Here is a 15,338-nt window from a genome sequence, read left to right as displayed (position 1 = left end):
TGAGGACTCATTTTACAGATGAGAAAACCGGAACCCAGAAGGGTTAAGTAACCTACACGGAGTTTTCTTTGTTTTTGTTTGGGTTTTTGCGGTACGCGGGCCTCTCACTGTGTGCGACCTCTCCCGTTGCGGAGCACAGGCTCCGGACGCGCAGGCTCAGCGGCCATGGCTCACGGGCCCAGCCGCTCCGCGGCGTGTGGGATCCTCCCAGACTGGGGCACGAACCCGTGTCCCCTGCATTGGCAGGCGGACTCTCGACCACTGCGCCACCAGGGAAGCCCTACACGGAGTTTTATGGTTACTAAGTAGGTGACAGTGAGAAAGAGAACAGCAGCCTGACAGCCAAGAGCTGGGCCCTTGGTGTTCTGTTGAACGTAAACAATTTCACAGAACACCAGTGTCCCACAAAGCATTCTGCGACCGTGATGGGTCAGGACACATCCAGACCACTCGGTAGCCATGGCTGACAGGAACATCGTGCAAATTCCAAAAATGACCAAATATTCTTCTCTCCTGGCTTTAGCCTTGTTCCATGCTACCTGCCTTCCAGATAAGAATTATTAAGATACTCATACTCCAGCTTCCTGAAAGCATCCAACCCAGAGAGAAGCCTTACTTTCTTGACCCTCCCCCTAAACATCTAATATAAGCCTAAACCTATAAGAAGCCCTTTCTAATCACCTCTTCCAGACTTGCCCGTGGTTCCCCTCGTTGTAATGAGTAATAAACCCAACTTGTTCAAGTGCAAGTGTGTTCGTGGTGGTCTATGGCTGCTGGCAGTAGTTGGCAGTAGGAATACCAGCCTGGATCCGCCCGATTTCCCATCTGTGTGCTTGCACTCTTTCATTGCACCTCCCAGAAAACAGGGTATTCAACTTAAGTCAAAGGGTGGAGAGTTGATTTGTTTTCATTTTTACTGCATGGTTTCTATCTACTTTGTTGTCCTCTAGAAATGAAGATTATTAATATGTCAGATTCACAAATGAGCTTAAAGTTCAGAAGTGTTTGCCAACTCCCAGTAAGAGAAGCACTTTTCATTCACTCATTCACATCCTCACGCTCCGTGTTAGTGGGTGCGCCTGCCAGGTTCCAAGCTTGGGCTCAGAATTTGGGATGCTGACGTGAAAGGTGCAGCGGGGCTCACTGTGTAGAAGGCACCAGGAGATAACATGATGGCAGTGTAGACTCCACAGGGCACTGCTGGAGTCCGGGGCAAAGTGGTCCACGTCACCTACATAGTCCAGGAAGCCCTTCTATTTGGGCCGGTTCTGAAAGTATGAACCCCCAGGTGCAGGACGAGGAGAGGTCCTGAAGGTGGAAGGAATCGTCTAAGCAGAGTCTCAGGGATGGGAAATCCCATCATATCGGGGGGGACCAGATGTACAGGGAAGAAGGTGCAGCCTAGGAGAGAAAGGAAGTAGGTGAGGCCGGATGGGACAGGGGAGCCATGTTGGAAGGGCCCTGTGGACCATCCTGAGGAGTCTGCGTTATCCTTGGGGGCTTAAGGAGCTGGGAGGGTCGTTCTGAGCAGGAAACTGGCATGACAAAATCCATTTCAGAAAGATCCTTGTGACAGAAGCATAAGAATTTTTTTTAAGCATGATGTACGTGACCGGAAGGGTAACTTTTTTTTTAAATAACTTTATTTATTTTTATTTTTGACTGCACTGGGTCTTCGTTGCGGCACATGGGCTTTCTCTAGTTGCAGTGAGCGGGGGCTACTCTCTCTTTGTTGCGGTGAGCGGGGGCTACTCTTCATTGCGGTGCGCAGGCTTCTCATTGCGGTGGCTTCTCTTGTTGTGGAGCACGAGCTCTAGGCGCGCGGGCTTCAGTAGTTGTGTCACACGGGCTCAGTAGTTGTGGCTCGCGGGCTCTAGAGCGCAGGTTCAGTAGTTGTGGCACACAGGCTCAGCTGCTCTGCGGCATGTGGGATCTTCCCGGACCATGGCCCGTACCCACGTCCCCTGCATTGGCAGGCAGATTCTTAACCACTGTGCCACCAGGGAAGTCCCAGGAGGGGTAACTTTTGATTCATGGTCTGGAAGGGACATTTATTAGCTCTAATGGACTACAAGACTAATGGGTCTCATGTGCCCAGTGAAGGAGCTTTGACCTTACGCTGTGGGTAATGAGGAGCCGTTGAAGGATTTGAAGCAGGGCCGAGATGTGGTCAGATCTGACCAAAGAAAACAAAAAATATCAACAGCGTGTTATGTTAATGTGTGATTCCATTTAGGCTTTTTGGAATGTTGAAAATAGCTTAAAGACCCTGTGGTGACCTTGCCAGAAGTCAGGTCAGAAATTTCTGGATCAAATGATTTCTTAGCTCCCCTCCAGCTCTGACAGCCTAAGATTCTGTAACAAGGAAGGTAAAGCTATTGCCAAAAAGCATAATGCATCAGAGTGTCAGACTTCGGGATTATCTGCTGTTTGGGGTTTTACACACCACTGCTCCCCTTCATTTAGTGGGGATAATTGAGAGTTGACTGCAGTCGTTACCACTGTTGTGATGGGTATTTGAAGCTAAATTCCGGCAAGCAGGAGATGCGTGAATATTTATCTCAGCTGCAGAAAGTTAACGCAGTGTGGCATTAATTACCCTGTCTGAGCCTGCTGTCTTCTTCTGTTTTTAGGTGTCATTCTCAGTTGAATAAATTAGTTTCCAAAATTGGAATAAAGCAAATGTAGGGTGAGATCAAGGCAGCCAGACTTCTTAGGGCATCCAAAAAGCAGAGTGAGCGGAGAAAGTCTACCCAGGAAAGATGAAGATGCATCCTTGTAGCCCAGCGGAGGCAAAAGGAAATGTTTCCCAGTAGTGGTACTTCACTACTTAACCACTCTAGCTTTGCTCCACCCACCTCACACCCAGAACACAAACACACAGTAAAGTTCCATGTTTAGCCTTACCACAGGTATTTGAAACATTTCAAGACGTTGGCAGAGAATAGATTAGGTGCTTAATAAATCATCTTGCTATAGATTTTGATTTTTGATTCAATTATGGGAGAATAAAGTCAAGGGAGAGTGTGTTTAGGACAAAGGGATCAGAACAGTGAAAAAAGTAGAAAGTGTATCCTAGACATTCATTCATTCAGCAGACCTTCATTGTGCACCTGCAGTGCTGGGTCCACGTGTAAAATGGCAGGTGGAATGGGAAAGTGGTAGCTCAAGTAGGGCTTGGAAGAATGGGCTTTCCTACTTTCTATCATCAGATATTTGGAAGAAGTGTTACACTTATTCTTTATGTTTCCAAGGCCGGTATGAAGTCCCATGGGTGGAAAGCATCGAGGGACAAATTGACAGTCTGTTCTTTTACAGAATTGGGTGCCTCAAAGGGTAGGAAGCTCCTTCTTCCTGAAAGAATACAGAGATGATGAGTTCTAGAAGAAGACATCCTGTACCTACCTGATCTCAGGAGTCCTGGATTCTATTTACGGCATGGTTACTAAGTAACCTTGTGACTCTGGGGAAACAAAAGCTCTCTTCATTGGGCTTTACATTCCTCATCTGTAAAATGATGGGTCTGGACAAAATTATCTTCTAACCCATCCCCACTTTACAATAAAAGCAAGTAGTACAATATATTAAATCCATGACAGGCAGCACAATGACTTTGAGATCACACAACCTCTTTGATTTTCAGTTTTTATCTGCAAAATGAAGATGGAAAGAATATAAACCACTCCCAGGACTGTTAGGCAGATAAAATAAGACATAAGGGTGCTTTATAAACTCCAAAACACTCTACAACACCATAGATTGAAGGTTTTTTGTTTTTGTTTTTAATGGCAGCTGTTATAATAGATGAGAAAAAGCACTGGACCTTACTTTTAGGTCCCATGTCCCAAACTTACTAGCTGTGTGACCATAGACAAACTACTTAACTTCTCTGTGCTTGGTTTCTCCTTTGCAAAAGAGATAAATCACCTGCCTTACAAGGCTGTTGTGATGTTTTCAAAAGACAATGTACTTGAAAATATCTGAGCATGGCGCCAGACACACAGGAGAAGCTATAGAATGCCAGTTCAATCTGTTGCTTCAGGAAAATAAGCAGTTAAAAGGGATCTTTACTCACATGGCAAGAGGCAGGCTAATATATAAAATATGACAGAATTAAGATGTCACTGTGTCCTTTTGATTCTGGTACAAATATCCAAGAGTGACAGCAGGAAGGCCAACTTTAATAGAAGGGCCTATGCATGCCTAAGACCAGAATATTGACGTGATCTGCTTGGCCAGTGCACCCTGGGCCATTTCAACATGAGCTGAAGTCTGAAGCGATTTCAACAAGGCCAAGCACCATTTCCCATCTACATTTGGATTGGAGGTTTGCTGTGTCATATGTTGGTGAAAACCCTTGTGTATGTCTTAGGACAGCCCCACGGGTGCAGGCAAGTGACCCGCCAAACGTCACACAGCTGAGTGGATCGAAACAAGTTCGAGAAGCTTTTAACTAAGAGCTAACGGCACGATTGCCATTTCTCTTATTCTAAAATGCACCCAGTCATCACTGCTTGTAGAAACCAGAGAGCGGTTTGAGATGGAATTTCAGCAGCCTCAAGTGGATTTCATAAAACCGTGTTGGAAAAATGTTCACTTGACTCATGGTCATTGTTACCATGTTCTGAAGACCTGTTCCTGCTGAGTACTGTGCTAGAGGCTTTATATATATTCTCTCTAATTCTCTCAAGAACCATGTAGGATAAACAGTATTATTCCCATCTCGTGGTTGGGGAAACTGAAGCTCAGAAAGTGTAAGTATCTTGTCCGTATCACACAGCTGGTCCAGCTCTGTCTACTAGACCCTGCGATTTCCCTAACAGGCAGTCAGGCTCAGCTTGAAAACCAGGGGCAAAACTGGGTGAGTTGTTCTTCTTAAGGGTAAAAAAGATACCAAAATGATACGCACCATGACTGAACAATCCCAAAATAACCTAAGGTCATTCATCATAAACTGTCACCTTTCTGTTCTAATCCCAAACCCTCCTTCCCATGCTGTCTCAGAAAATCCTATCCGGAAAAGAGCAGATCTCACTTTGTCCCTCTGTCCATAGGAGCTGGAGCCTCTTTATGCACAGATCAACAAGTCTAAGAAATAGCATCAATGCGGGCTTGTGGCGGGCACTTCAAGACTGGCATGGAAATCAGCATCGCGACAGGCTCTCTTGTATTCTTTCACCTCACCTCATCCCACGAAGAAATTCACGATTGCCCAATGGAACTCGTTTGGAAGAGGGAACTAAGAGTTTTGGGCAACCACTGGCAGATATCTATGGCAGCACAAAAACAAACACACAAAAGCATAAAAAATCATACCCAACATTAAATCACAAATCAAGCGAATGCTTACTTGACAGAGAGTCTAAGCTCTCTTAACACGTGGGTATAAGATGACCCAGTATGCGAAACCATAGTTCTCTTTTTATTTCTCTACCGGTTGGCCACTGTAAAGACATCAAATTTGGAGTGACGGGCCTCAGAGAGTTACATCAGGGTTGGCACTGACGTCATTTAGGCAAAAGTAAGAGGTCTCTGTCACCACAATATCATCATCCATATGCCTTTCCAAATAGGATGATGTATTTACATCACTCCACAAGGCCTGGTCTGCCATTTTTTTCCCCTTTCCTTTCTTTGTCATGTTTGAAAATTAATGGGTGTACAAATTTTTGTATTGCTTTTGACTTTTTTTAGATATTGGTGAAGAAATCGAACTGGGCAAAAAAAAAAAAAACCTCATATGAAATGAATTCACTTGAAATCACAAGACAGATGAGTGGTTGATGATTCTTTTTGATCAAGAATGTTGCCAAAACAACCCTTTAGCTCTTCTGCATCCTGGTGAAGAAAGACAGCTTTCGGTTTAACCTTCACTCTGTGAGTAGGAAAGGACATCGAATCCCATTGATGAGAAAGATGAAAAAATGCATCTGATTTCCTCAGAAGCTCTAAACTCTAAGTCCAATAAAATGAGATTTTTTATTTTTCCGATATCTTGCTGCTGTGATGCTATGCAGACAGTGTCTTCTCCACGTGCCATTTTCAAAGAAAAGTCATTTGCCAAATAATTATGGTACAATCCTGGTAATGTGGTTTGAGATCTTAAAAAATGACTTTCTAATGGAACAATAGTGACATGAATATTCAGAGTAACAAACTGATTCTGTGGTCACAATGGTTCATCTCTATCTCTTTTTTCTACATCAGAAAATTCAAATGGGATTTTTATTTTATAACTTGAAACAAAAAAAAGCTTACCATTAAACTCTTTAAATATTTAAGGGAAATGGCTTTAAGGAGTTCTAATGAAAAAAAATTGCCAGTTTTTTTTTGTAAATATAGATGTTAATGAAAATGCTTTTTAATAATGCCATTACACTGTAGAGAAGGTAGCAGATTGAGTGAAAGATGTGACAAACTTGATGGATGGGGCTCACTTTCCAGATGTTACTCTGGAGCGTATGGTAGGAAGCTGGAGTTCAGGGGCAGCAGGCAGGAGCAGTCGTCCAATCAGCAGCTAGGGATCAGGAAAGGAGCACGTGACTCCATCGGCTAATAATCTAAGCCTTTCCGCGAGCGTACCGGCCCTCTGCCTAAAACAAGAAAGAGACAGTTCACGCTCTGAAGGCCTGTGAACTGAAACTCCAGTTTCAGATTCTGAAACTCCCTCCCACTCCTCCACTCCCAGCGACCCCCGTAGACATCATTGGACTGTTTGTACGTGAAACAGAAGAGTTTAAGCTTCCTTTTTTTACATTTATGAGACAAAAAGTGCAGTGTTTGGTTCGTATGTTTAGCACATGATTTTCATAAAGAATCTATATATTTTTTGCCCTACAGAGAATTGTTCTACAGGTCAAATGTGTTTTCCTGATGTTCCTATGCAGTTACAGTATGTTGAATTTAGTGGTTTAACACTAAGAAGAAAACTTTAAAAAAAATCATGTGATGAATTGGATTGGGGGTGGGGGTGATTATTCTTACTTGGTTTTAAAATTTGAAAAGTAGGATTTACCTTGATATGAATGACTTCAATTGGCCTGTGTACTTTGATTCTTCATATCAATAGAAACTAAAATGGTTTGGAAGAAGGTATACTTGGTGACCAAGAAAAAAAGTGATAAGTCAAGGTGATTGTTAACTGTTTGAAGCCCAAGTTTTACACTATCCGGTCACTGGAATCTGAATGTTTTCCAGTGAACTGGAAAAATGTCCATTACAGAATAGATGTAAGCGTCACCCTAATGTGCAAAGTCTAAAGAACCCGAAACGTGAAAAGGGCCATTTACCTTCCTCTGTAGCTGTCACATGTTGGTCGACATGATTTCTTCAGGAATGTGCATTCCTTTGATGAGTTGATCCTTCCACATGAAGGGGAAAATGGGAAAGGTGTGATAACCATGAGAGCTGTCCTGAGACCAGTTCAACTGTGTTTTCTGAGGATTTGATGAGATAGGCAGTTCCCATGGGGAAGTGACTTAAATCGCTCTGTTGTCCATGGTTCTGATTCTAAACCAGTGGTGCTATCTTCTCCCTCAATATGGCTGTCTTGAGTTTGTCTTGCAGTATCACACCCTTCCACTGATTCCGTGGGTTGCTTCTGACACATTCAAAGTGAACTCTGGCTGATGTTGCTATTTCAGGTACACCGTATGGAGCTCATTTCATAGAAGAAAGTGACAGCCCAGTGGACTTGTCATCATTCACTGAATGTGCTTGAAAATGTAACTGGCTCTGAACTTAAAGAAGATGGCCCCTGTGATGCATTAAAGTGAGCGGAATAAAGTCAAGATTTTAAACTGCCATCCATGTTATCATTGGCAGAATTCTGCTGTTTAATAAGCACTGTTTGGGGAACTCAGAACCACCGTATCCTATCCCAGGAATACAGTGAAATTTCCAAATAAGAGCTGAGGTGCCAATACCAAAAGGCCATGGGGGAGTCTGCACAGTTCCGGTCAGATTGGTAGAAAATCCACATGTACAACTGTTAATTCCTCATTCTTCACTAGCACGAAATTTGTCACTTTAAATTTTGAAACCAGGGAAACACCACCTGTCATTCTGTCCCCATTCCCCATAGCTCTCCGATCTTTACATGCCGCAAGACTTTTTTGATAATTCGTACTCATCCCAGTGTCTACTGAAACCCCATCATGTAATGTACCGGGCACCTTCTTAAAAAAAAAAAAATGTTTACTCTGTGGGTTTGGTTCATTTCAATTTCTGCGTTCTGACACATATTTTTTTAATAAAGATGAGAAAGAGAAAATGACTGTTGCAGTACATTTCTAGACCTACTTTAACTTTACCTCAGATGACAGTTTGTTAACATATATGGACACATTATTTTTAACTTTATGTACAATGCATTCAACAGAACAGCAAAATTTTTAGAAATTTTCCATTAATTTCTGTAACACTCCATGTAAAACTGTTACAAATAAACATGTTTGAGAACAACAGTTTAGCCTGGTTTTATTCCACAAGCTTCTACGAGATATTCAGGTGAGGGATCGGAAGAGGAAATTGCTTCTCTCAAAGCTGCCACCAGACCAGGTGAAGGACTCTGTTTTCCTGGCACTGGGCCAGAAAAAGCGAGCTTCATTGAGGAGTTAGATCAGTTTGTCTTCCGTTCAATTCAGGTACTGGCTCCGCTTGGAAAACCAGCCACAGCGTGGAATGAGGAGGATGTTGTCAGAAAAAGCACACCACGTATAGATGCAGTGTTTGGACCACATTTAGCATATGGGACTTTCAAAGTTGGGAAGGACCCCAGGATTCACCCTATGGATTTGTGTCTTCTACTAAAAATAAAATAAAATAAAAAATAAACAGAAAACCTGCTAAACGGTTGGAAGACCAAACTTAACCTAGACTCTCAAAGAGTTGCCCCATAGTTCATTTCAAGAGCATCTGCCTTAAAAAAAAAAAAAAAAAAAAGAGCATCTGCTTTAAGGGACTCAAAGAAGGAAGCATTGGTCTTCCTTCACATTCCCCACACACTCCACACAAAAAACATAAAAGGAAAAGAAGTCTGAAGCTGGACCTTGACTTATATTGAAGAACAGAAAAAGAAAAGCACGTGTGTGTATTTATGCGTGTATGTGTGTGTGTGTGTGTCATTTTTATTTCCTCTTATTAAATCAGTTGGTTGATCCAGTAATCAGCCAGCATACAGATTATGATTAGGTCACTGAGATGCCAAAAAGCACCTCTGTTTAGGAATGGTTATGTTAATGGTTGTATAAACACATGCCCTCAATCTGGCCTCCTTAAACAGAAAGTATTAAACAGATGTTACCAACAACTTTGAGAAAATGAGAGAATGGATTCCAGCAAAATAAATTTAGGCCAAATAGAAGAAACAACTTTCATACAGTAAGAAATGCTCACTGTTGGTCGGAATTGTTAGAAAATGTTACAGAAGTCTTTCTGAATAATAGCGCCTCATACTTGTTGAGCAGCCAGTATGTGCCCGATAGATGCTCCATGCTGTATGGCCATTGCCTCATTTAATCTTCTAAACAGTAGACGTTATCCCCAGTTTATATGTAAAGAAACGGAGACTTGGAGAGATCGAATAACTTCTTCAGCTAGCAGATGGTAGAGTTAAAGTTTAAATTTCGAGTCTCTTTACTCATAGTTGATTTTAATTTTTTTAAAAGCTGGATATTCACCCTTTTAAATAATTCTACATGGTCTTGTTGAAAAGCCTGACCTTCTATGCCTCTTCACAGACCTCTAGTTGATCTTTGATAAATAAGTTCAATTTCTAACTTCCTCCAGTTTAAGTAAAAATTTAAAAACATTAAATCTTAGTATCTTAAGTATGTTGCCAACTGTTGTAGTTTCTTCTGTAACTGGCACTTTTGAAATGGTATGTGTCTGAGGGATAAAAAAATATACCTTTTTGACCAAGTAGTTCAAGTTTAGCTGAAAACAAGCACTGGTGATTTACTTTTCCAACCTAACTGAATCTTAAAGAAGTGACAAATTAAAAGGTGTCCTATTGAACTGCTAGGCGGATGCCAAAATAAATCAGGCAGACATACCTGCTTTCATTTTGTGCTTCAGAGCAAACCCTTGTTGTTTTGACAGCAAATGGTTTTTGTTTTACTCAGAATGACAGTAGGAAAAACGCCTAGAATAAAAACAGGTTTCATTGAAATCAACCTTCAAAGCTTTGAAACCTTTTAAAAGATGTTTAAATTCAAGGAAATTGTTAGCAACAGTGCCTGAAAGATAAAAAAAAAAAAAAAAAGAAAAAAGACGTGAATGGCTTTCAAGCCATTTACTGCGGGATTCTCAGTATTTATGTTAAAATAGGGATAATAGCTGCCACTCTTGTGCTGCTCTGTATCTATCCTGAAAAAAAAAAAAAAAAAAAAAAAGTAAACAGACGTGAATGGCTTTCAAGCCATTTACTGACGGATTCTCAGTATTTATGTTAAAATAGGGATAATAGCTGCCACTCTTGTGCTGCTCTGTATCTATATGTGTCACTCATTTTCCAGCTGTCATTTCCAAAGTTTTACACAAGCCCTGAGAAGAAAGGAAATGTGCTCCCCATTTTATAGCTTAGGAAACTGACACTCAGAGATGTTACAAAACAGCTATCAATGAACAGAGCTGATGCTTACCCACAGGCTGTCGTCGTTCCCAGGGTCTGACCTCCAAGTCCCTTTCCTCTCTTCCATGGTCGCTTCTGTCTGCAGGGTTTCTGTGATGTCAAATTGCTCATGCACGCTCTATAAAATACTTTGAGTGTTTCTGTATTCCAGTGCAAGTAGTGTCTATTAGAAAAATCATACCCGGCATTGCCCAACTGGTTCAGTACAGAAATGGATTCTTCAGTAAAATGACTAGATTTTTGCAGAAACAAAAGAAAAATTCAGTTTTAGTCTCAAAAACAGTGATAACTCTAACCCGATCCAATAAATATTTAATTTCAAAACAAAAACCCTGGCCTTCATTTTATCATCCAAGATACAGAGATCTGAAGAGGGAACCTTTTTGAACAGGTTTTTCTGTTCTTCGTTTGCTGAAGAATATTAATGACTGCCAAGTGGAAACTGTCTAAATATTCTCGCGAAGCAGCAGCCTCTGGTGACTTGGGTCTTTAATCTTCGGAACAACCTCTTGCCATTTCTGTCACTCACGCTGGGGTCACAGCCTGGAGTGGGGAACGAGCAAGGATGTGGGGAGGGGGAATAAGCAGCAATCAGGGCTGGCACCTTGTCAACGATGAAATGCTAAGCTGTCCTTCTTCCTACTGTACTTTTAGTAACCGCACCGTGCCTACTGGGAAGGCACCTTGAAATCTGTCTCATTTCAGATTATAGAAGTCAGTTACCCATAGCTCAGGGCCATGAGCTCACGTATCTAGGACTTAGTTGTTAAACAGAAGTTGTTTCTTCTTACCTGTCTTGTACCCTTTCAGACTTTCAGAGGAGATAAAAGAAAGGTGGTCAGTGATCACACAGTCCATGTTTATTCTTTTAGAATGAAGCAACATCCTATCATAAACTAAAAGTAAAGGAAACCTTAGTCGATGGTTAGTCCGCTTTCATCAGAAAAGAAACAAGGGATGCAAAAGTTGAGCAGGTTGATACTCGATAGTTTTTTCTTCCTATTGTGCGCTAACCTTAGGCAGAACCTGGGAAGTCGAGTATTTGACCAGATCTTCACCCTTTGCTCATCATTTGTCTCTTTTCTTCCAAAAGTGGAGCACACTGTCTCTACTGGCAAGTCAGTATAGAAGTAGCTTCCAGATGTTGTCTCTGAATTCAGAAAAGTCTTGATGGTCTACGGCCATACCACCCTGGATGCGCCTGATTTTATCAGGAAGTCTCCATAGGTTCTGGCTCCACGACTTTCCAGTTGTTTGACCTCAGACAAGTCACTTAAGCTCAGTAACACTCAATTCACTCACATGTAAAACTGAGGCAATAATATCTTCCTCATAAGCCTGCTATGAGGCGTAAATTTGAAAATTTCATACCTGGAACATAGTAAGTGCTCAATGCACGTTACCTATTATTAATACTAAAGAAAGAGTGATAACTATTGTGTATGTTTGTGTTTAATTCTTTTACTTTATCCTTTCACATCTATTATCCCAGTAACTCTACCAAGTGTGCAGAATGGCAATAAGTGATTATTATCTCTATTTTATTGTCAAAGAAAGGCAAAGAAGTATACACATATCTCTGAAATTTTTTCACTGGCAAACTTTAAAGCAAAAATGTATCATGGATTTATTCATGTAACAAAGAGTTGTTAAGCACATGCTATGTACCAGGTCCTGTGATAAGCAGTGGAGATTCAGAAATATTTTTAAGATGTGTACATGACTATTCCCACTTCAAGAAGTTCAGATTCTAGTAGGGAGAAGTGGTTAATAGATGAATAAATTATAGTAGGATTAGTGCTGGAAGAAAGGCACAAGCTGATATGGGAATGGTGGGAGCACTGATGATTGAGTTGGGTCTTAAGAAATGAGTAGGAGTTCATCATGAAGCAGTGGCAGCAGAGGCAAAAGCTTTAGCAGAACTGGCACAGCCAATGAGCGTGGTGTGCCTGGAGTGGCTGTAAATGAAGGGAGAAAATGATGTACTATTTAAGCTATTGAATAACACAGAAAAACCAATTTCTCAATTTATATTTCAGAGCTAGAGTAATAAAACATCAAAAAAGTTGTACCAGTTATAGCCTAATCTTTCCAATGATTAATCAGAAATTCCTGAATTAAATAGTAGCATATTAAACACAGCTGTAAACCATGACCAAATAAAGTTGATTCTTGGAATGCGATTAATAGGTCAAGAGAGACTGTCTCATCTTAGTGGATGCCGGAAGGACATCTGATAAAATTCATTATCTTCTTCAAGAAAAACACTGGAAACTAGAATTAGAGAATTTCCTTCACATGATGAAGAACATTAATCTCCAACCAATAGGAAACATAGCAGTGAAACTTGAGGGCATCCCCATTAAAATCAGATGGAGGCTGTGAGCCATTACCTTTATCATATAACAGTCTGAAATTTAAGACAGTGCAATGCACGGATATAAGAAAAATCAGGTATTTAATGTAAAATGAGAAAATGATCAATGTTTGCAGATAATATTTTCTAATAGGAAATATCTACCAGAAGCTGTAAAAACTAATGAAAGAATTAAGGTGATTCGTTTTAAAATAAATATATAAAAATCAATATTTTCTATATTACTATAGATAACTTTTTAGAACACTTAATGGGAAGATAGATTTCATTAATAATAACAAGAATAAAATACCCAAGAATAAATTTAATACTGAATATGTAAGATCTAGATATTTTTTCCAATTACAAAACCTTGTCAAAAGGCACAAAGTAACTGAACAAATTCAGGGAGGAAGTTTCAAGATTATAAAAATGTCAGTTCTCCCAAATCAACTTACAACGGTGCAATTTCAATCATAATCTCAATTCTGTATCTTCAACAACATATTCATATTCAATAATATTCTAAAGCATATCTGAAGAGAACAGCATGTGAGAATATTCAAGAAAATGTAATGAGGATAAATGTACTATAGATCTCAAAACATAAAGCTAAAATAATTTAAAGTTACTGGTATAGGACAAAGAATAACATGATCAGCGAAACAATATAAGTAAGCTACAGAAGTTAGCTCAAGAAATGAGTGTCTAATTGATTAATGGATAATTGAAAGTATTCAGATCAGTGGGGATAAAGACTATTCAATAAATGGAAATAGGAAAATAAGCACTGTTAGTAAAAGTTAGACTCTTCACACCATATAGTTAATTTAATCCATATAAATTAAATATCAAATGTATCATATGTAGACATCAAAGTATATGAGAAAAAATTAATGAATATTCATATAGAGGTAGAAAAGACCCTCATAATTCTTCTAACACCAAATGCAAAGATATATATACTTATAAAAATATGGAGAGATTTAACTTCATAAAAATTTATGTAAAAAATGCCATAAACAACATTAAAAGGCCATGGAAAAATTAGAAAACTATTTACAGCATACATTATAAACAAAGCTTTATTATCCTGAATACACAGAAAGCTCCTAAAAGCTTACAGAAAAAGTTTATAGAAAAATAAATAAATATGAACAAACAATTCCCAAAGAAGAAATGCAAAGGGCCCATAAGTAAGAGCTAGAAGTAGAAAACAGCAAAATGTTTTATCAATAGGGAGCACATTAACTAAATTACAGTATGATGCAGCGTTTTTAAAAAATGAAATGATTCTAAATCTTATATGAAACAGTGTCAAAGACATATAAGAAGAGTGGGTTTGGTAAGTTCCCATTTCTATTAATAGTATAAAAAATATGTATGTAGGTGTTTATAGATCCATAGAAAATTCTTAAGATGATATTCATGAAACTGCTCACTCATTTAATAAGTATCTATTGAGTGCCTGCTATGTGCCAGGCATTGTTCTATATGCTGGGGAAGTAAAGTCCTTGTTTTCATGGAGCGATATGAGACGCATACTAACCCTGCAGTGAGTAACCCTAGAGAGGGGGGCCTCAAGAGGGAGAAAACAAACTTCTCACCTAAACTTGATTGTACTTTTTGAAATTTTATGTTGCTACATACCTTATGTTTCCAATATTGTTAAGGGCTGAAAAGTATTTCTTTAACTGAATAAATTTTTCTAACCCAAGAAATTCATCAAGATTGTGTTTTCCTATCAGATTAGCAGTGATTCAGAAGGTAATTACCCCTGTGTTGGTGAGGATATGAGGAAACAGACACCCTCAAACACTTTGAGTGTTTGATTCAAAGATATTTTTAAATCAAAATCTTTTAAAAGTTGCAAAATCTTCAACATGGTAATTCCATGTCTAAGACTGAAATTTAAAAGATGGAAATTCCCATGGTAGTGAACAAATAGATATTGACATGTTCATCACTTATTATGTGTACTAGAGAAATATTGGAAATCTAAATTTCCATACTATGAGGCTGTCTACATGTTATAGCTGTAGAATGGGAGGCTGTGCCTTCATGGTCAATGATAAGCTCCTTGAAGACAGGGCCATGTCTCTCCCATTTATCTTCAGTATCAGTAAGTATATATTTATGAATGTGGACTATACAGTCACTAAAATAATGTTGTAGAACCTATATTTTGTCCCAGGGCTCCCCATGCCATTTTTTCATTAATAATTCAGTATAGCAGAGTGTAAAATCATGTGCACCTTATGATCTAATTTGGTTGTATAAATATATGCGTTCACATACATTCATAGAAAAAAGCCTGCAAAAATCCAGGTAGTAGGATTCGTATGACTT

At 39.6% G+C, this 15,338-nt stretch overlaps 1 protein-coding gene across 6 annotated transcripts in view; it reads left to right on the top strand.

Moving 5' to 3' along the window:
- DAB1 (DAB adaptor protein 1) overlaps window positions 1–8,443 on the top strand; it is a 282,989-nt gene extending 274,546 nt beyond the window's left edge. For 3 of the 6 annotated variants that reach the window (XM_024756248.1, XM_024756251.1, XM_024756246.1), the window contains one exon: window positions 5,055–5,131. Coding sequence is in view for 2 of the 6 variants with exons in the window: in XM_024756249.1 (XP_024612017.1) it covers window positions 5,055–5,099 (45 nt within the window). In the remaining 4 variants the exon portion in view is untranslated. Of the gene's footprint in view, window positions 1–5,054 lie in introns of all 6 variants that reach the window. The other 3 variants (XM_024756252.1, XM_024756247.1, XM_024756249.1) reach the window with 2 other exon arrangements.
- Window positions 8,444–15,338: the final 6,895 nt, after the last annotated feature.

The sequence above is a fragment of the Neophocaena asiaeorientalis genome, unplaced genomic scaffold (assembly GCF_003031525.2).
Source record: "Neophocaena asiaeorientalis asiaeorientalis breed wild unplaced genomic scaffold, Neophocaena_asiaeorientalis_V1.1 scaffold205, whole genome shotgun sequence".
NCBI lineage: Eukaryota > Metazoa > Chordata > Mammalia > Artiodactyla > Phocoenidae > Neophocaena > Neophocaena asiaeorientalis.
This window is presented reverse-complemented; position numbering and strand designations above follow the sequence as displayed.